The 21,706-nt window shown below is 35.4% G+C and overlaps 4 protein-coding genes across 11 annotated transcripts; 2 read left to right on the top strand and 2 right to left on the bottom strand.

The window, feature by feature from the left end:
* Positions 1–247: 247 nt before the first annotated feature.
* On the bottom strand, positions 248–2,106 carry LOC124215408 (uncharacterized). The gene is made up of 4 exons (XM_046618786.2): positions 1,655–2,106; positions 901–1,299; positions 631–815; positions 248–542 (listed from the first exon to the last, which is right to left on the bottom strand). The coding sequence occupies exons 1-4, from the start codon at positions 1,796–1,798 to the stop codon at positions 248–250; spliced, it is 1,023 nt and encodes a 340-aa protein (XP_046474742.1). The 5' UTR covers positions 1,799–2,106.
* Imd (immune deficiency) lies at positions 483–5,099 on the top strand. The gene is made up of 5 exons (XM_046618849.2): positions 483–598; positions 2,150–2,264; positions 3,492–3,909; positions 4,009–4,340; positions 4,419–5,099. The coding sequence occupies exons 3-5, from the start codon at positions 3,591–3,593 to the stop codon at positions 4,557–4,559; spliced, it is 792 nt and encodes a 263-aa protein (XP_046474805.1). The 5' UTR covers positions 483–598; positions 2,150–2,264; positions 3,492–3,590; the 3' UTR covers positions 4,560–5,099.
* dnk (deoxynucleoside kinase) lies at positions 4,852–8,043 on the bottom strand. 7 transcript variants are annotated; one of them, XM_046618797.2, is made up of 5 exons: positions 7,892–8,043; positions 7,703–7,812; positions 6,984–7,182; positions 6,656–6,905; positions 4,852–6,490 (listed from the first exon to the last, which is right to left on the bottom strand). In XM_046618797.2, exons 1-5 carry the CDS (start codon positions 7,898–7,900, stop codon positions 6,153–6,155), a joined length of 906 nt encoding a protein of 301 aa, XP_046474753.1. In that variant the 5' UTR covers positions 7,901–8,043; the 3' UTR covers positions 4,852–6,152. The 7 variants fall into 7 exon arrangements, with proteins under 7 accessions (XP_046474753.1, XP_046474763.1, XP_046474772.1 ...); XM_046618807.2 differs by having other exon boundaries at positions 6,984–7,171; positions 7,611–7,812; positions 7,888–8,038; XM_046618816.2 differs by having other exon boundaries at positions 6,984–7,171; positions 7,888–8,038.
* A 5,428-nt stretch (positions 8,044–13,471) lies between these two features.
* Positions 13,472–21,359, top strand: l(3)76BDm (trafficking protein particle complex subunit 8 homolog l(3)76BDm). 2 transcript variants are annotated; one of them, XM_046618535.2, is made up of 10 exons: positions 13,472–13,803; positions 14,298–14,739; positions 14,845–15,090; positions 15,560–16,066; positions 16,183–16,702; positions 16,815–17,000; positions 17,104–17,883; positions 18,025–18,187; positions 18,327–19,386; positions 19,507–21,359. In XM_046618535.2, the coding sequence occupies exons 1-10, from the start codon at positions 13,647–13,649 to the stop codon at positions 19,772–19,774; spliced, it is 4,329 nt and encodes a 1,442-aa protein (XP_046474491.1). In that variant the 5' UTR covers positions 13,472–13,646; the 3' UTR covers positions 19,775–21,359. The 2 variants fall into 2 exon arrangements, with proteins under 2 accessions (XP_046474491.1, XP_046474501.1); XM_046618545.2 differs by lacking the exon at positions 13,472–13,803 and having other exon boundaries at positions 14,296–14,368.
* Positions 21,360–21,706: the final 347 nt, after the last annotated feature.

The following is a 21,706-nucleotide window of genomic DNA, read 5'->3' as shown; positions in this document are numbered from 1 at the left end:
TCATAAACACCTATATGTTTATCATCAAAAAGTGGAGATTGATTTGCTATGGCGAAAAATGAAGAAAATAGGAGTGTCAAGTACATCATTCAGTGCAGTTTGTTTTTATTTCTTGTCGCGGTTTGATTCTGATTATTTTTAAGGTGATGATTTCGAACATGTGTTCATTATGTCTAAATAAACCTAGCATATTTTCAGATCAGAGAAATGCTTTTAAATTTTAAATAGATGTGATACACATCAGAAGTCAAACAACTGAATTACTTTCCAACATTTTGGCCATCAGTTTTTTGAACAAGGTGTTATGGTCAGCAACTATTTCTTCATAGAAATGTTGTTGTTGTACTGTAGTCGGTGGGTTCGTCTTCAAAATACTCAGTATCAATTTTCCGTAATTTTTATCTCTGGAAAAGTCGTAGGATTTTTTCCACAATAAACCCAGCACTTTTTCTTTAATATTGTCATCTATGTTCGCTACCACCAAATCTTGTAGGACCAAAATGTGCCATTGCTTAAGATCCTTTACTTTAGTCGAGAAGTCACTAAATAAAACAAGAATTACAGTCAAGTTAATAAAAACATACTTTGGCATAAAACTGTAAGTATGAATTTTTTATGTAAAGTACGCACGAAATGTAAGCACGTTTTTGTTGATTGTCCAAACTACTTGTAATACTGAGTATCGTTGTTATTTCTTTTAGGTCAGAATTCAGCGAAGGTATAAAAACCAGATTTTCCACATCTTCTGGAAATTTTCCCACACATTCTGTAATCGCTGCATTCAATAATCTCGATGGCTCTTCGATAGAAATTATCTAAAAAATAATTTATGAAATTGTAATATCAGCAAAGTTTTCGCCAATGTTTTTTTTTATCAATTAAACAAGTAAGGCCACTCACTGCTGTTAATAAGATATTCTTGCACAAAAGGCTGATTAATCGTTCGCTGAGTTTCATATCCATACCACATACCGAGTGGCATAAATTATAAATTCCTTTGTAACTTAATTTTTTACTTAGATCATTAACAATACTTGATAATTCAGAATCTGTGATATTGTGTATATGATCAACCTCAAGTTTCCCATTAGCACATTCTAGTGATTCGTATAAATAATCTGCAAAATTTTCAATTGAGCAAATTGATCCGAACGTCGAGCCTGATCTTTCGACTTGCGTAAAACCATATTGCGTGGCTTGTATTGATTCTGAAATGCCATCCTGGCTTGATATTGCCCGGTTTACTGTTGCCTGTACATTATCTTTGTCATCTTCCTCCACAGTTATTTGTTCAGGTTCCTGGAATCAATTATCAACTAGAACTACGATTCTGCAGATACAGTAGAACTTCAGTAATCTCATTAGTCAATCATAATTTTCGGTATTCCATAACTCCATGTATTATGAAAATTATAAAGTTTCTAATTCCCGCTTTACGATCTGCTGCATCAGTCATTGGATAGTCGAACTATTTACAAAGATGGACGAACCAATAAACGTTTCTGTCAAATTAAGTGTGTGCCATACGTGGAATACCAATCATGCGGGATTTACGTTCACGCACGTAAGCATAAGCGGAGAAAAACATGTTCACACATAAACAACTTACATGGTGTTAGGTGTTGATTAAAACACGGGAATTCCTATTACTCACCACCCAACTTATGATGCGCCATGCGTTTTTCATTTCGGAAGTTTGATGCATCGACTGATCTCTGATAGGATTTAACCTATCCATAGAAGAAGCGGATAAAGAATACTTTACAAAGCAATTCTTCTCGTCCATTTCACTCGTCATGAGATTAGAATTTTGCAAAAATTATTGACCGAGTATTATTGCATAATTAATCACTTTTACGATACGTCGTCTGCTGTGAAAGCCCCCTTCTCTCAGATCGTAATTTTAGATATTTCTTTTTCAAATTAATGATCGAGCGACTGAATCCTTGTAACTTTATTCCATGTGAATTGGTCTGGTAATTGCACTACAGTCTAGGACAAACTATTTGTCGGATTACGTCCAGGTTTATTTATACATGTGCTTTATTACTCCTCTGATAATTGAAGAAATTGTCACCCGACAAGCGCGGGCACCATTTGCTCGCCGTCAGTGAGCGCAACAAGTGTCATATCTTGTTCTGATCCGAAGTGAACCGCAGTTGTGGACGAGGCAGCAGTTACAGGAAAAATTTGCTTAAAATAATTCACGTGCCGATTATATCTTCCATATTTCAACAAACACTGGCTCGACACAAAACATATGCGTAAGTTGATCAATTTATAATGTGAATACATGATCTCGATCAGTTGGATTTATCGGCAATATTTAACCGTTTATTGTACGTTTCAAAGCGCGTGACAAAAGGTGTATTTCTGATGATAAATAAATGTGTGGATATCGAAACATTGCATTGTTCGAAACCGCACAATGGCATACTTGATTTTCCAGGAAAATATACAGTCGTTATCTCGTTGAAGAATTTAATATGTGTATGCTTGTAAACATGTGGGGAAATTAAAATTTCAAAGATTATATATTTAAGAAGGTCGATTTAACGTCGAGTTATCCAAATCCACGCATCTCAAACGAAATAAGGGGCATAATAGCCCCATTCTACATACATTTCTGAACAAAATAACCCCAATACATTTCCAATTAACGCAAAAATAAAGAAATAACATGTTTTCTACCAAATCGCAATAGTAAATAGAAATATTCAGGTACAGTTGTAAACGATTAGCTTGAAAAATATTGTTGTTTTACTTTTGTGCAATTGTTCAACAAAGGATTGGCGTAAAAATTTTCAACATCATACTTGAATGCGCCTGCACTATCTTACTTGTTTTTCTCTGGCTTGTTTTCTGATGCATATTCGCCCATTTATGGCATAAGTGTGGATGAGAAAAAGCACACATTAAGGAAAATCTTATTTACCATTACATTTTGTATAGAAAATACCATGTTTATCGGTGTTCGCTATTCTCATGTGCACAGGAGCTCCAGAAATCAAGACTATTATTTTCCTTTATCATTGTGCATATAAATTGTATTGTCTATTGAGGTGGAAAAACTATTATTACAATTTGGAAAAAGAAATACTCTTATTGTTGATAAAAAATTAGGAAAGCTTTCTCAAGCAGTTGAAAAATTTCGTTCTGTACCAAGTATTATTTTCACATTAATTTTCTCTTTTGAAAATTATGAAACCAACCAACAGATACAAATTGTGCAAAAACCGTATTTCAAGTTTGACACTTTCTTCAAGCACCCAGAAATAGTTTTCAATTTCACGCCTCTTCCACAATGTGTGGGTAATCTATTTTTAAAGAGCGGCGTTATCGCTATGTTCAGTTTATATCGATCGAATTCCAGATTGCTACCAAATAGTAATTCGTATTGTCATATGCTACTAGTGTGAATAGTTCTACTGCAAGAATCGCGGTATTACACCTGAAATACAATTTGTTGTTACGAGATAAAAATGTTGCAGGAGTGACATCTACGAGTAGAGTCGTCACAAGGTCAAGAGGTACTTAAAAATTTTGGGTGGCGATATCTTGCATGAATTAAAAAAAAAGATCAAGCAAAAATGTCCGGAATCACAGCTCTGGCGCGCCGGCTACAATGTCTGACTACAGATGCAAGACCGGATCCACCGAGAATTATTGCAGAAGAAAATTTAAATGTGCCACCTACAGAGATTAAACAAAAATCAGTACCAGCAACTCCTGAACCCGATGATACAAGAAACAGTACGCCAGAAGTTAAAAGACAAAGATCTGAATCGAATACATCGATACCTCAACCTGAGCTTCTAAATCCAGAAAACTCTGGTTCTGCTGGAAGTTTCAAATCGGAAACAAGATCTAGGAGTCCTCGAGGCTATGCCAAATCGAAACGCAAAACATGTAAGTTGAATGTTGGTTAAACAATGAAAATTTTCCGTGGACACATTAAAATAATTAAGATAAATATTAATCACATTGTTTTTAATTTTTTTCTTACAGCACCCAATGCAAATATTGTGAATTATAATATAATTAATGGAACTGGAATCAACATTGGTCCCAAGGTGACTTATGTTTCGAAGGTGACTCATCAGTATGGGGAAAATAGGAAAACAAATTCTGAAGGGTTTCCTCAAAAACCAAAGTTTAAACCAATGCCACATGATGTCATGGAAATTAGTAAGAGTAAAAAAGAAATTAGCAGAGATGATATGCTTGTAATAAAATCACATATTGGATACGGGTGGCGTGACGTAGCAAGAAAATTAGGCTATTCAGAGGGGCAAGTTGAACAATTTGAAGAAAATTATAAAGACAACGGCATTGCCGAGGTAATTCAGATGACTTATTCAACAAGAGTACCTACAAAATCTGTAGTTACAGCATTTTCAGACTGTTCTTTGTTGCAGGTCGTCTATAAACTACTTCTCGACTGGAAACAAGCTAAGGCAGAAGACGCTCAGTTGGGTCAGTTGATTTCTATAATTTGGTCATGTCGAGAGTACGATTGTGCTGAACAATTAGCAGATTCCTACAACAAACCTGCTTAACCGACTGAATCTTTTATGATAAAAATAATTCCTCATTTCTGTTATACATAGCCTATTAATTGGGCTGTATGTCGAATGAATGATTTTTATACAAGCCCGATAAATGCTATTGGTATGCGTTTTTTATCAAACATAGGGCAAATTATTTTATAACATATGTTCAACTTTTATACTAATTACATATAAACATAACTAATGTTTCTGGTGCAATATGCGTCAATGTTAAAGTCCCAGTTGGGTGTAAATATTGTAATTTTGAGCAATAATTTGTTTGACGAATTTTTCGTGAAAATGATATCCGTGTATAACGAATAGTGTAGAACAATTGTGCGATACTTAAATTTTGGAATTGAAGGAAAACTGATTCCTAATTATTGCAGTTACATTGTGCGCCATTCAAGCATTCCAGCCATGTATACTATAGAGTGTTACGTTTACAGGTATATGTTTACATATATTCTTTATTGTTGTCTTGAAATTTGAAAAATGTACATATAAGGCATACATGTATGCAATAAAAAAAAAAATAGTTGGTTTGGATCTCACTATCGTATCTTTTATCAACCGCTCCAACTCTCCCCTTCTACCTAATTCTTAAATTTTCTAAGTTTGTTCAATTTTTCATAACTCTACATCTCAAGGCAAAAGATTGAATAAGGACAGTTGGATATGCGTGCGTCCATATATACAGTTAATTATATATTTTATGAGTTACAGCATGATAAAATAACAAAAAACAAAAAATAAAATGTCTCAGTTGTTCACAATTCCTAAACTATTCCTCACTAAATTTAATTCAACACAATTTACTACTACATAAGTAGATTGCAAATGCAATATGGTACGGATGCCACGGGAGAGAAGACTTGCAAGTACACCTATTATTTTAGCCACAATGTGACATAACAATAAAATGAGTGTACAAACAGAACATTGAAAATGAACTCGGTAAAATATGAGCTCTTAATATTGATATTTAGAGGTGGCGATTCTCAATTTTCTATTTCCCATTCAAATAACATGGGAAAAAATTTTTTAAAAATTTAGAATTAAGTGATATGAGTCAGTTTTGTAGCATTTATAAATTAATAACATCATTATTTCAAACGGTTCGATGTTTGAGGCCTGATAACTCCGAAACGACTTACCTTACGCAAATCTTTATTCAGATCTTTTTTGTAGAGGGTAAAATTTCCTACAAGAATATGTTTTGTTTATATCTTCACACTGATTCGTTTTCGAGCAATAAAATTCCAAATTTTTAAAAATATTTTTCCCATGTTATTTAAATGGGAAATAGAAAATTGAGAATCGCCACCTCTAAATATCAATATTAAGTGCTCATATTTTACCGAGGTCATTTTTGAGGGACACTCGGAAGATTTTTCAATGTTCTTCGAAAAAAGAAAAATAGTAGGTTTTTTTGAAACACTCTAATAGTACAGTATGTTATTTGTGAACAAACACAACGTGAAAAGTCAACTCCAATCTTGGGACGATAAAATAATCAATATAATTAATAAAAATATATATGTTGTAATCACATTACATTAAAATATTAATTCTTTCTTTACCTATGCGATTTTTTCATCACTAGACGCTACCAACTGAAATTTTTGTGGGTGACAATGGCGACATAGGTTCGACGTTTCTTCTCTTTTGCATATTTTTGTTTTCCATGATTAATTTGTCTCTGTTTTCAAATATACTGCGTCTGCATTTTTCAAATTCTGCCATCATCTCACTTACACTTTTGTTCGCATCCAGAACCATCACTGGGGCAGGTACGGAAAATAGAGACCGATTATAAAGCCAGTCGTCGTGTACATCATGAACTTGTCGTAAATACTCTAATGACACGCAATCTTCTTCTTTACGAGCCCGAGTTCGCATCCGCTCATAAACTACTTCTGGAGATGTTCGTAAGTACACTGTTGTAAATTTGAAATATATATAAACAGATGTGTGAAAGAATTCAATATAGTGGTTGTAACATTTAGCTACAAAAAAAAAGAAAAAAACAAAAAAAAACGTAAGTGTAAGCTCCTTTTTCTTCATAATGTTATGAGTGGGGAATATTGGAGTGCACTAGTTACCTATCAAGTCTGTTTGAATGTCAGCACGCTGGATACACCATTCGTGCCACTGTTCCAGAATATCTATTTCCACCTTTTCCAACATTTTGGTACGTTTCATATTCTCAATGAAGCAGCGAGCGCTATATACAGATCTTTCCATAACTTTAAAAGGTAGATTAGTTTTCTGAGTATGCAGTTGAAGCATTGTCAGTTGAACGTAAGATTGGAATAGGCAACCGTACCTAACAGGATCCTTATACATTTTTTCCTGCAACGGAATATGTAAGAAAAAAACTTTAGATTTCTACTTTACTGTTACTGTGATTATGATTGTTTGCATTCTTACCAACAAATTAGTTCCACCAACGTCGCGCCAAAGTTCCACTGGTTCTTGGAGAACCAGCATATTATCATTTGCTTTGAAATTATTCAAAAATGTGGTTTTTCCACTACCGATATTGCCTTCTATACACACCGTGAAAAGCCGCTTGCAGTTTTTATTGGGTGAAGCACTCATTCTTGCAAAAAGTTTCCCTGCAAGTATGCTATTTCAACAAGGAATACAACGAAGTCAACTCAACGGATGTACTTTAACTTTTGTATAGTCGGCTTCTGATAGCACACAACAAAAGGTAACCTACTCCTAGGGATATATAAGTTATTTATTGCTCATAACGGTTTATGTTGCCTCTACTTGTTATGTGTCACAATAAAGGTGAAATGAAAATGAAAATGAAAACGAAAATATGACAAATTTGATTTGAATCGAATGAAAGATTACCGGAATCAAATTAAAAGTAGAACAATACACAATATTATTGAGATATTGAAGACGATATCAATTATTTATTCACATTGCACATATTCAATGATTTCACCATGCGTGAAAATCACATGGATATTTTCATCACTCTGTGATTGTAGGAATGAATCTATTGTCAGGCTAGAATAATATTTTAATTACGGTACTTACGGAATTATTTATATTAAACTAATTTTTCTTCGGGCTAATTCTACTAACAGGACAAACAGAGGACAAAATCAGGGGCACTGACACCGAATTACCTGACTAAAAGGGCGGTAGAAGCGTAAACATTCCCGCGTAAATATTCTGCAATAGATGGTGGGGGAACCTTACATCTCTTTCTACCGTCGAAATTTTGACAGGTCGCATGCTGATTTCGCAAATAATTAATTTAAAATAGATATTTTGTTTGCATCACATTTTATAACCTTTTATTTAAACTTACCTACATTACGCATTATTATTAAACGTAAAGTTTTTCAGTCTTTCAGATTTAACAATTAGTTGAAACAATCATCTTCCATGTCGAACAACCAGCAGCTACTACATCCGTTTGACTCAACATTCAACAGTAATTGCAGTACCCTATCAAACCGCGTTCAGGCGATTCTACGTGCGTTTGTGAACTATTGATTCCAGCTGATGTTAAGGGTGAGTTCACATAGGCGGGGTTGAGCGGTAACCAATCAAAATGCATGAAATCTAGTGAACATTATATTTATTACATTGTATTTGCTACCGCTTGATCGCGCTCCGCACCAATGTGAAACAGCCGATAGCCATATGGTACTCCTACCCTTACCGACCGAGGTTACTGATCCTTGACTGGCTCGTTCTACTCTTCATTTTTTCCAGAACGAAAAAAGTCACTCGCACGAATAGTATTACTTCGTGGTCACTCGCCAGCAAAGATTACGGCCTCAGAAATGCGGGAAATGCGAAAACCGTAAAATGAATCAGAAAACCTTACATTTTTAGATGATTTTCAGTATATCGATAACTTTCTTAAATTTTACTATGAAAGAATGATGCACCGTTCTCGCTCATTTGTTCACTTAATAAAGCGAAAATAAGCGTGAATTTGCTTGATCGGTAAAGGTAGGAGTACTACATTGCTTAAACAAACAATACGGAGTGTATGTTTGTATGTACATACCCAGAAGCAAATTACGAATGATCTCAAGTTCTGTCTGGAGCACTCTACATTCAAGCACATTTCACCCGCTCATCGAAAATTATTTGGTCTGAAATTTTCATACCGTAATAGGTATGGTACAGAACTACTACTGTGTTCACGATTATGGTGAATAAACTTTGGCAGGCTATGTAATGATGTTAAATTCTGCGAGTTATGACGAAAAATTCCTATATGAAAATAGCTATGATTAAAAAATTCCTGTACGTCGAAATTCGTTGTAAATGTGCACTTTAGTTTACAGTACGTACTGAAACATTATTCCAGGTTTGAAAAACTTCCGTAATTTTTTGTGCGGAATCTCTCTATCTAATAAAAAAGTTTCAAACAAATGAACAGGTAGAAAAAGATTATCTCTCTATCTAATAAAAAAGTTTCAAACAAATGAACGTAGAAAGAGATTATAATAACAATAGTAAAAAAAAGACTATAATAACAATAGTATAAAAAAGATTATAATAACAATAGTATACGCATGAAGTTGGCGGTGGGGTGAGATCCCGAAAACAAAACAAAAAGCATCTAGCAAACCCTTTGACAGCTGTCATCGGCTGTTTATGACAGTCTTTGACAAATATCTTTATAGGTATCTGTTTCTGACGCGCAAACAATGAACCTGTAAACGAAAATTATCAAGATGATTCCCGACGGGAATTGTTTTTTTCGCGCATTGGCGTATCGTGTATACGGCACTCAAGATCGACACGCAGAGGTGAGACTGAGTATCGTTTCAAATATAGTGGATAATTGGTCTAGATTTGCGGGTTTTATTACAGGTAATGAGTCAAACGGTGCTGTGATTAGGTCACCTGGTGATTACAAATCACATATGAATAAAAATGGAATATACGGGAGAGAAGCAGAATTAGCTGCAGGTGCGGACATTTTTAAGATATGTTTAATGGTGTATCGCGAAGAACAAATTTATCCACACCGGATCAGATCACAAAATGAAACACAATTCTCGCTACTCTTCACCGGCGACGGAGACAGTGGACACTTTGATGTCTTGCAGAACCAAAATAAAATTCAGATAGTGAGTAATAAGTATGAAAAGTAACAATCAAATAATAGTAAATCTAAATATATCACCAAACAGTCAAAACGACAGCCAGAGTTTACGATGACAATTGAAAAAGGAGGAGTTTCAAGCCGCAGACAAGGCGATGAAGATGGTGGATGGTCGGAAGTATCACAAAAGAAAGAGGAAAATAAAATTGTAAGTGCGAAGAAGCAAATAAGCCATAGAATAATATCCATCAAATATTCGTATAACCAGGTAAGAGGACGACCAGGATCGATGTTGACCACAAGAGAAAGAGGTGTTTTGCGGAATGAACAGCAACGCAAATATAGAGAAAAAAATAATATAAAGAAGGTGATTTTGGAGAATAACCGGCAGAGCGGTAGTAAAAATAATTCAACGAAGAGTGTCGAAGAATTAGAAGAATCGATTGTGATTATTGATTTGGAAAATAAATCAAGAGGACGACCAACCAATGTGATGAACATAGAAGAGCGAAAAATTACACGACGAGAACAGCAGCGAAAATATAGGGAAGCGAACAAAAAATATCATACTGGCTTTTCAACCAACGAACAGAAAGGAGGAGTTTCAACCAGCAGACAAGGCGATGGAGACGGTGGATGGTCAGACGTATCACAAAAGAAAAAGGAAAATAAAATTGTAAGTGCGAAGAACCAAATAAGCCAGAGAATAATAATAAACAAATATTCCTATAACCAGGCAAGAGGACGACCAAGATCTATGTTAACCACAAGAGAAAGAGGTGTTTTGCGGAGTGAACAGCAACACAAATATAGAGAAAAAAATAATATAAAGAAGGTGATTTTGGAGAATAACGGGCAGAGCGGCAGCAAAAATAATTCAGCAAGTCAAGGAGATAGATCGATATCAATAGAGAAGGAACACCAATTTTCAACCAACGAATGGAAGCTTAGATTGATGAAAAAAAGAAAAGTAAGCACAGAAGGAATTAAAGTGGACAGCAAGTGCAGACCTGTCTTCAAATCAACATGAAGGAATTCGCCTGTCTACTAGACAATGCGTAAGGAAATAGTGAGGCGCGAAGCGCGCAAGGGCCAAGCCCCTAGTTGTACAAAAAAATGTTTTTAAGGCTTTTTAGATATATACACTTTCGTCGGTATGTTACCTAATCAAGCTCGTATTGTAAAATGCATACATCACACGTACATCGAATAGCAAATATTCTCATTCACAATTATTTTTCTAATGGTAGAAAAATTCCTCTGCAGGTTAGTTATACTAGCATCTATTCAATATCAGATCATGAAAAAGTAATTACAACATGGTTTTTGCTTGAATTTAATCGAGCTACAGTTACGAAATATCAGCATCCGCTAGCAGTGGTTTCGGAACAATAGGAACAGAGAACTCCTGATCGCTGCTGCAGTCTTATCGCTGTTTACGTCAAACAGATCTTATATTTTTTCTACGTTATCGGAATTTTGAACTTATATGTGAATAAATAAATTTAGTTGAAATATGTTTTTTTCGCACGTTATACAAACCCTTGAATATCAATTTAGCCATACTGAAATTATGCGCATCCAAACCGGGATAAGTAAGAAATGAAAATATGCCAACGCATATCCAGGGGGATTATTTTTTAAGCCTATATTCTGTCACAAAAATCGTTGACCTTGCTAGAACTGTTGAATACATACTAATCCGATGATCTTATAAAAATTTACTCGCTACTCAAGTTTGCGGATCCCTATAAGGCGCTCTTTCGAGTGAGATATGCAAGCATTCAATACTTATATCAACTTCATAATGACCGTCAATCTTACTATATGCATAAAAACAATTGATTTCGTGAGATCTTTGAGACTTTCGCCGTCGGTTTCTATTCTTCAAGAAGTATTGTAAACTGCAATAAAAAGTCTCCCAAAAATCGTTCACGGACTTGGCTCCATCCCGAAACGAAGAATCACAGAATAGTGTTTTTCGATACTAGTGCGCGAAGGTGGCAATGCCTGCATAAGCGTGAAGGTGCAGCACGAGCCCGGAGACGAGTTGAAGGGCGAGTGTGGCGCATTTACGCGAGATAGGCATTGCCAACTTTCGCGCGTGTATCGAACTCTATTTTTTGCTACACCTGTAATGGAAAGTCCGACATACACGATTATATTTACACGAAATCACGGCCCGATGTCTGTTCAGTGACGATGTCGAGCACGGCAAAGAGTGACAAACTATTCCATAGGTGACGCTAGTGCAGCTGTTTGCGAAATGCGCAACTGTGGATAAAAGCGCGACCGTCTTTTTCGCACACCGCTAGCAATGTGCGAAGGTTTATTTTATACCGCCGGCAATGTGCGAAGGTATTTTTCTCACACCACTAGCAATGCGCGAAAGTTTTTCCCGCACATGTGTATAAAAGACTACTTTCGGTGCTTGTAAATGGTGCATAAAAATGGACTTTCCATGCAGGTGTTGCAAAAATTAATTTTACGTTACGCAGCTGCATTGGTTACATTCGAAAAAGCAGCAAGTATCATCTGATTGGCTGTTGCCTAGAAATGACTCATAAAGCGCTTCTCTCAAATACTCGCTACACGGAAGCTGCACGTAGTTGAAAACTCGAAACCAGTGGCTTTAGCTGGCTCAATTTAACGAAAATGCAGAAGTGACCATTTTCACTTCTGTGTATTGTTCTCAGAACGACAGAATATCAAGCTCACGCGCTGAAGGCAGCGCCAAGGACGCAGTGAATCTTCGAAGACGAATATCACAAATTTAAATTATGAATATGTGAACAAAATACATGAATTCGTAAAAATCTTATAGAAGATTGACACAGAAGAACCCTGGTAGAAATTGGATTTCAATTGCGAGTATTGCATTTCAACGGAGATGTAAGAATTTTGTCAACGCATGTTTCTAACCAGATACTAGATAGCAAAACATCGGAACAAAAGATGCAAAGCTTACCAAACACGTAACGTCTGCAGGCTACAGGTTGTCCCGTTGTACTTTAGGTTGTCTCTGAAGATTCAAAGCTGATCTTCACAGCTAATTTTCGATCTTCACTTCACTATCTATGCACCGTGTACACTGTATCACTGATCATGAATGCACCACAAAACTATTTTAGGCACCACAGAATCACGCAGAAAATTCACCAAGCTGCAATGCAATGCGTAAAAAATTCTGCATCATTGAAGAGATACGTTAAAATTAAATTTCTGGCGAGGAACAAAGAAACACGTCAGTAACATAAGTATACAAAACTCTGAATTCGAGAGAACTTTTATATTATAATTGTCACATAGTAGGTTAGTTTACACTCACTGTAGGAGACCTGTTGTCAAGTTTTCAATATTATTATTTGCACGATTTGTAATATCACGAATTTTTAAAAAACCTCATCGATAGTTATACTTTCTGACATTAATTCTATCCGTTCGCGAGTTACAATTACTAAGTGAAAAGCAACTTTCGATTTATTATCACAAGACAATCGGTTATCACGTTCTTGAAAGTTTGCTTCACTGTACCAGCGTGAACAAAGTGAGGTTCGGAAATAATAAAGTATATTAGCAATTAGAAAATCAACGAGCGCGTATCCCGAACGAACATGTCCAGATTCGTCGGCGTTCCAGAAACTACTGCGAACTGCTAACAGCATGCAAGATGGCCGACGGTCTGAACTCGGCGGCGTTTCGAACGCCACCATTTGAATACGCATCAGCATGAAATATTCGTCGCACATGCCAACGTTGGATAACGAATTTTTAGGGAATAAACCAAGAATAAACAGCTGTCCGTGGACATGTTCATCATGGTCGCCCCTACAGATATGACGATGGCTACATACTGTCAAAAGTTGTAATTTACCTAGAATTAAGTCAATTAATTAGAGAAGATGAGTGATTGCATATCTAAAATGCAAAAATAGAATTCCAAACCTCTATGTGAATTCATAAATTGGAATAATTTCATATTTATAAAAGGAATAATCATGGCCCAGTGCAAGTTAACCCCACAAGAGTTTATCAGTAACTGTTTTTCACCTCAGATTGCTGCCGTTTGCTCAACTGCTGCAGAAAATACTTGTCAAAAAAATAATTTGACATTTATAGAACTGCTACAACCGTTTTGTAAACTCAATGCTGAAGGTAAAATTTTCATTTGCATTTCATATTAACTGTAGTTTTAAGAGTTCAACGTATTTCACTACCTTATCAGTTCTCGTGTAACTTGAAACCTAGGCGGTTCACACAGCTTTCCACTGAGCACAGAATCCTGTACTTGTTCAATGAATGCAACTGAGAGATTATTTAGGTAACTCAGATGTTATGTCAAATAAACAAAATAGTTCGCAAAACCGAGTGATCTACATTTTTGTTTAAATTCACATAATCATCTGTATCATGTATGTTTCTCATACCATGTTTCTTTTTGCCCCTAATTTTGTGTGAACAGGATTCCAAATAAGTTTCATGTTTTTTTGCCTACACTGTATTAGTATTATTTTTTGCAAATTAGCTTAATTCCAGATTGTTATTTTCATATTCTATGGAAATTGATATCTCACATTACAGCAGCATTATCTTTACAAAATTTTCAACTACATTGTTCATTCATTATTGTCAATATTAACAATTTATAGGGCACATCAAAGATCCACAAGGGGCGGCTGTCACAGTTCGCAACCTTCGTTTATCAGTCCAAGATGTAAACGTACGTCCACCACAGCCTACTTTAGCTCGAAAAATGCTTAATGAGTCCGTTAGCTCTTCACCATGTGAACGAACAACTATTGTGCAAATTGGGACAACGAACTTAGAGATTCCCATGTCCGTCCCATGGTTTGAGTCATGGAGAGAGATGCTTTTGGCTGTACAGTTTCCATCCGATCATGAATTTACTAAACATTTTCTGGCATGCATGATCATTGTTTCAACCGGGGATGATAATCCATTAGAAAAGATTCAGCATATGGGTGCCCAGCTGAATCAAAGTATACCTGGAAAACTGCCAAAATGGTTCAACAATAATGCCTTGAGATATTATATATTGATTCATGATACTTTTCAAGATGATAAAAATAAGTGAGCAGCGTCATTTGATACACTTTTGTTTAAAAATCACTTCATTCCTATGTAATATTTGCATGGAACCAAAAAACCTCACCTTTGAAATAATCTTTCTTTCAGGGCAGAAACAGTGTACACAGATATGAAGAATATTTATGGATCCAACAATTGTTTCTTATTACAAATGAACTCGAGACCACCAGGTCCATTGGACGACACTACACATTTACCAGATCCTTGGTGTCAATTTTTAAGTAAACATTCAGACTTATCAGAAAGCAGTGAACAAAGTAGCTCTCCCAGAACACCAGCAGATACTAGTGGAGTATCTGCAATGCCTAGTCAGGTTACGACTGAACCAGATAGGTGAATATCTTGGCTATTTTACTGGTTTCATTACCACAAATCCAACAAAAACAAATTGTAGCGTTACTATGGTTTTAGTCACTGCAAAGACTGGTGCTTCATGCTCTGCTGTAAACAAATCACTCAACAGCAAGATGAAACCATTTTTTCTTGCTTAGTATCGACTATCAACTTATCCCTCACTATAAACATTCCAAGAAAATAATATCTTCAAAAGTTTAATGTCACATACCTTATCAGTACTGTTAAATTTATGTATAAACCCAACTGTGTCCTTTTTCAGTACTATTATAACAACTATGTATCCGAAATTTTACTGATGCCAGTAGCGGGATAAAATCTGCAACAGCTTCTCCTTTCCCTGAACAGATTGTCTTTCTTTTTTGCGCCTACCGTATTTTATAATTTTTCTCATTGACTAGGTTCAATAGCTATTTTATTATTGTTTACAATTGCTATTGATTTTTAGAACAAGTCTGGCTGGTACCCCAATAGCGCCACGTAATCCAATGTTGGGTTCTCCAGATGTATGTGATACAATAAGCCTTTCATCGGATGCAGCGGAATCATCAATTGGTTCACTTGAAGTTGGACAGGAAGCAGTTCCCGTTACAACTCATCCATTGAGTCCAGAGAATGAGAAATCCTCATGCAATTTTATACCGTCAGTAACCCTGAAAAATCAAATGGAAAATAATACTCCAATTAACGATAACGTTTGGGCAGATTCACCTAGTCAGCCAACCATTCAACATGGTATAAGATTGTCCTCTCAGGATTTGGAGAGGTTGCGAACATTGATTACAGAATTTTGTTTGAAAAGTTTACTACCATATGTTGAAAAACAAATTGGACTGCTCAATGATGTTATTTCCAATAAGAAAGGTGTTAGTAGATCCTTATTTAGTGCTACAAAACGTTGGTTTGTTACTAACAAGCCTGGGGCACCTGGATCTGCCCCAGCAAATGCAGTGATGTAAGTACGTACGATGTGAAGACATATTCAATGTCAACCCTATGACTTATGGTCTTACTATTTCTAACGATGTAGTTCAATTGTATTTACTGTTTAATATTGTTATATATTTTTAGCTACACTGCTGAGTCCCCTGAGCTTCAACTTCGGAGATTAGGAGACCTTTGCTTCATGTTTGGCCACTACTCTCTTGCCTACCAAGCTTATCACAGTGCAAAACGCGACTTTGCAGCTGACCAAGCATGGCTGTATTATGCAGGTGCTTTAGAAATGGCTGCATTAAGCGCTTTTATGCAAGGTGAAATGACTAGGAAATCAATTGAGTATATGGATGATGCAATTTCAACATACTTGAACAGTTGTAAAGTGCCACAATTTGCGACTAGAGCTACTTTGTTAAGTGCTGAATGCCTTAAAGGTCGTGGCTTGTATGGTGAAGCTGCGAAACAATTGATCCGAATGACTAGTGAAGACTCAGACTTGAGATCAGCTGTTCTTTTAGAACAGGCTGCGTACTGTTTTATTGGGTCAAAAATGATGCGCAAATATGCATTCCATATTGTATTGGCTGGACACCGGTATTCTAAAGCTGGACAAAGGAAACATTCTTTAAGATGTTATCAGCAGGCCTACCAGGTAGATGTAGATATATTAGTTGTGTTTGGAATAAAATGCTGACAGCGAAAACAGTAGCTGCTTTAATATCTCAACAGCTTATTCAAGTAGTATTATCTGCTTTCTGTTCCAGGTGTACAATAACCGGGGCTGGTCATTGGCAGAGGATCATATACATTTTACAATTGGTAGGCAAGCTGCATCATTGAAGCTAGTCAAAGATGCTGCCAAAGCTTTTGAAAAGTTACTTAATGCTTCTAGCAAACAGCCAGCTCCTCAACAGGCAGCTTTTCTCAGAGAATTTCTTCATATTCACAACGTATGTCCCAATAAAACTTCCTTTTGTACACAGTAAAATTGTTTCGGAATTAGTTTTTATAATTATAACAAAAGGCATAGCTTGAACAATATTTTGTTTCTAGCTACTATTCAAGGAAGAAATCGGGGAATCGATGGTTTTACCGATTCTACCCTTACCACTGATTAATTCAAATGAAATTAAGGTATTATTTGGCCCATTGTCAAAATGTGAGAAAGACAACATTCCGGCAAGCCATGTTTCCTTCGATAGTCAAGATGTAGAGGACGTTCGATGGTCGAAACTGGAAGAAATGTTGATAACAGAAGTTCTAGGGTCTGTGCCAATGATATTCAAACCAACTGTTGTTTTGTATTCCGACAAAAGCAACAATTCTACAAAGCCAAATGCGGTTCTGAACGAACCTGTACACTACTCCATAGAGCTACATAATCCATTACATATACCACTACCATTATCTAACGTAAAGTTACTGTGGTCTTTTAATAAATGTGAACAAGACTTTGATGAAGCAAGTGCTAAATCAAATTCAGATCTACAATATAGTAATAAAGAATTTGAAACACAATTAGCTCCGGTAGAAAGTCAGACTATCGAAGCAATTACGTTGCAGCCAAATTGTAAACAAAGGATCGTCCTGTCTATAACTCCGAGAAAAATTGGAGAAATCAAAGTATTGGGAGTGAGCTACAATTTATCTAATCCTAATCAAGCCGTCGCTGATCAACCCATCGTCAACCCATGTATTAGTATAGCTGGTAAAAGGCTGTTCGAACTACAAGGGCCAAAGTTAAAAAATGTTAAGGAAAAAACAGGAGCAAAATTGTACGGAGAAGACTACAGATTGGCAATGAATGTTGTTCACAGCGCTCCATTTGCACAAGTAAGAAGTTTTTTTCACTAGTCCAATATATCTGTATACATGTAGTCATTTTTATTGATTGTTTAATTGCTGTAGAGATTTGTTGAAACTTTAGATATCATCACATTATGCAGTCTATAATGTATTCATTACCTTTTTCAGTTATCATTCAGTAAGTTATCACCTGAGATGTTATGTGGTGAAATGCAAAGGGTTGAAGTTACTCTAAAAAATATTGGCAATTCACCTCTGACGAACATTCATATCGGTTCTACAAACCCCAAACTATTTTCTTTGGAGAACCATTCAACCGCCTCTAATAATGGTAATAATTGTGCACATTTGATTCATTTTTGTATGTTCTTATTTTTAATACCTTCAGTACTAAAGTCAAATTATTATCAAGATGTATAATCATACTTTAGTTAAGTAATTAGCTGACAGCAATTTTTAAAATCCTACAGTGAAAGCGAGTCTTATAACAAAAATACATCTGCCACCATCAACAAATGGAGTTTTGAATGTCGGCGAAACGTACACGATGCCGTTATGGGTACGAGCTCCACACGAGAAGGGAAGTCACCGGCTGGATTTGTTATTCTATTATGAGAATTCAATGCCTAAAACCACTCCAAAGTATAGACTAACTCGTCATACATGGCATCTAACAGTTTTAAATTCACTCCAAATATCTGCAACTGTTCGTCGAAGTGCAGTAGTTAGCAAAGAAACACTTCCTACGTTGAATTTAATTGTACAAGTCAAAAATACAAATCAAGTTCATGATCCGTTTATGAATGAGATAACCCTTAGTAAAGTATCTTTCAAAAGTAATTTATGGACGCTAGCAGAGTCAACAGTCTTACCAATGAACATGAAAATACAGCCTCAAGAAATGTCACATTTTTTCTTGAAATTATGTAAAAGAAAAGAAGACACGTCTGAATTCTCTGACGTCTCATTAATAACTGAAAAATCCTCTGAGTCAATTACGGATTCGCCATACATAGATTTTATTCAACGAAGAAATATTAGACCATTGAATTGGAGTGAAACACAAAATGAAACACAGCACCAGCAACAAGTTCAGATACCTGAAAAATCCCCTTTTTCTGATTGTATGATGGTGGATTCGACAATTATCTTACGATGGAGTGCAAGTATAACGGAAAGAGGAGCTTTAACTAGACATGTAATTGGTCAGCATCATATGGACCTAGATGTTTTAAATAAAACCTATAAGCATCCGGATGAACCGAAAGCAGCACAAGACGAGTATGGTGGTCACCTCAGAATTTTTGGACCAGACAGAAATGTGCCTGATTCGACGACTGTTACAAGGAAAGATGATTTCACTGAGCTGGAGTTACAACAAAGCTTAGTAATTTTCGCACTGCATCACGTTCGGCAAGCTGCACATAACTTCAAACTAAGTAGATTATGTGTTGTACCAGTACAGCTCCGTTTGCAAAACAATTCGGGAACTGCAGTTGACGTTAAAATCACGACAGTTGGAACAAGCAGGTAAAGTTTTCACATCACAGTAATTAACCATTTGAAATTACTCCCTCACTTGTTGTAGCCAAATGTTAGTGGCAATAATAGCTTGACCAATGCATACTAATTTTATACTTATATTTACAGCCAATCTCAATTACCTAGTATAAAGTCCCAACTGTACTCGCCGCAGGGGTCGACTTCTTTTAGATATATATCTCATACAGCTGTCAATTGTCAGTTAGAACCACATGGCTGTCACTCAGTTACGCTTCAGGCATTAATAACATCCCCTGGGACCTATGATTTGGCATCGAGAATCGAGGTATCTGTAAAAGTTGTAAGTAGTAGTGAATTTATTCCACAGAAATGGAGACTAGAAAGTGTATGTATTGTCAGTGACGATAGTTTGTAAAACAAATGTCATCAAATTCAAAAATTGTTTCCATTTAATAATAATCAGTTCAAACTTAGCAATATTTATTTGTAATCAAACAAACCTAGAATTAAACCAGACGCTTCAGGCCTAGTTTTGATTTACTAGCTTAGCCATTCCATCCCCTCTAACACTCAACTGTCAACCAATTGAGTACAGGTATCCACCAGATATGAAATTGTAACCGTAATTAGAATATTATTGAAATCCATGAAATTCTGATAATATACGAAAATTTGCCTGCTTAAACACAAAACTATAAATTGTTATTTCCTATTCGCACACGCGCGTAATGGTGACTACTTCTCCTAGAACTTCTTTGTGCGTCCTGGCAGGGTCATTAGATATGCTGCTGTTCATACATGAAATTCGTTGTTAATTTCGTCATAATACCTGGTTAAAAAATGTTTTGCATAACGGAATAGCATGTACAATTGACCCGCTCTATTAATATGGAAATACTATTACCCGCGATTGATAACCCAGTGAAGTTGATTGATTAATTTCACAATTGATCAGAAATTTTTCATATTTGCACATTGTGCGCACCATTCTGTGTTGAGGGTTAAGGGTAAATAAATTGTCAATATACGCTCTATTAGACCAGATGCATCTTATTATAGAGTTGGACAATGAAAGAATTAAAACTATTCATTCACCATTGTTGAGATTTTGTATCTGATTTCATCGTGTAATTGTTTTTTTTTAAGAAGCATTGATGAAACATGACACAACTTTATGGTATTATACTATAGCATACAAACATATTGTAGACTACAGAGTTAACAATAAGTAGGTAAGCTGTTCTCCAGGATTATTAATTAATCGAGAAAGCTCAAGTATCTGATTTATAGAATATATGACAAAAAAAAAGTTTTTTATTCATTATACATGAATACGTCATATCATCATAAAATCAGATGATATTTTAACAAATTTTAATTATTCTATTTCATTTAAGGTGCTTATGTTATACTGTAACAGGATGTACATTCTATAGATGCAACTAAAGCTACGAAAAAATAATATATTACCACTGTAAATATTATTGCATATAAGTAATTGATTAACGCGAATAAAAATATTTATTGGATGTTACATTTTTAATTTCAATCTAACAGTCTTTATGTTTGATCGATAGATACGTATTACATTTTTTTTTATTGGTCAATCTTTTTTGAAGAAAAAATTACTCTGTTACACACAATAATTTTTTTTATACACTTTAGAACCGATAGAGTGTGTCTATTTTTGAATAACACAGAATTCAACTAAGTATTTTGTAGATTTAATTTACTTTTAGATTAAAAAGGAATTCCACTTAAATAGTATACATCTGTTTTTCTGATGCGATGTATCGCGGTTTTGAAAAAAGTCTCAAAAAACCATAGATATAGATGATCGAAATCTAAGAATGTAACACCTTTTGTTAATTAAACTAGCTAATCTCGTAAGTGAAAATTGTAAAAGGTCCCCAATATCCTTATGTTGGATTTATATGTGTATTCCGATTACACAAATTTATAACTATAAATAATGTAATAAAAATACCTATTATACAGTTGCTCGAAATGCCTTCAACTTATTTCGAATAATAGCTAAGTTATACAACCTATAAATAGGATTCTTAAAATTTACTATTCCATTTTATACTCGGGGAAAATAAACAGGAAAACTTTATTCACATCATGCGTATATATTACCCGAGCACGCTTATCCCAATCGTATTTTTACCGATCAAATTCATTTTCTGACTCACTGTCTGGTTGTTCCGTTACGAACAAGTGTGTACAATGCTAAACTCCGCGCTGTCCTAAATATCGATAGGAATAAATTCCAATTTCATCAAATTTCGTGCTGAACCCTGCCCATTTGCTTGTTGCGTAACTATGTCTTCGCTATTTGATTCCA

The sequence above is a fragment of the Neodiprion pinetum genome, chromosome 1 (assembly GCF_021155775.2).
Source record: "Neodiprion pinetum isolate iyNeoPine1 chromosome 1, iyNeoPine1.2, whole genome shotgun sequence".
Taxonomy (NCBI): domain Eukaryota; kingdom Metazoa; phylum Arthropoda; class Insecta; order Hymenoptera; family Diprionidae; genus Neodiprion; species Neodiprion pinetum.
This window is presented reverse-complemented; position numbering and strand designations above follow the sequence as displayed.

Bases quoted from the DNA above. Each gene is read 5' to 3' on its own strand.
- Imd (XM_046618849.2), top strand. From the start codon at position 3,591: ATGTCCGGAATCACAGCTCTGGCGCGCCGGCTACAATGTCTGACTACA. The intron at 3,910-4,008 runs GTAAGTTGAATG...TTTTTCTTACAG, and splicing joins CAAATCGAAACGCAAAACAT to CACCCAATGCAAATATTGTG. The intron at 4,341-4,418 runs GTAATTCAGATG...TCTTTGTTGCAG, and splicing joins AAGACAACGGCATTGCCGAG to GTCGTCTATAAACTACTTCT.
- dnk (XM_046618797.2), bottom strand. The intron at 7,183-7,702 runs GTAATTCGGTGT...TTGTTGAAATAG, and splicing joins TCTACCGCCCTTTTAGTCAG to CATACTTGCAGGGAAACTTT. The intron at 6,906-6,983 runs GTAAGAATGCAA...ATTCCGTTGCAG, and splicing joins TTGGTGGAACTAATTTGTTG to GAAAAAATGTATAAGGATCC.
- LOC124215408 (XM_046618786.2), bottom strand. From the start codon at position 1,798: ATGACGAGTGAAATGGACGAGAAGAATTGCTTTGTAAAGTATTCTTTA. The intron at 1,300-1,654 runs GTGAGTAATAGG...AATTGATTCCAG, and splicing joins GGCGCATCATAAGTTGGGTG to GAACCTGAACAAATAACTGT. The intron at 816-900 runs GTGAGTGGCCTT...ATTATTTTTTAG, and splicing joins AGAATATCTTATTAACAGCA to ATAATTTCTATCGAAGAGCC.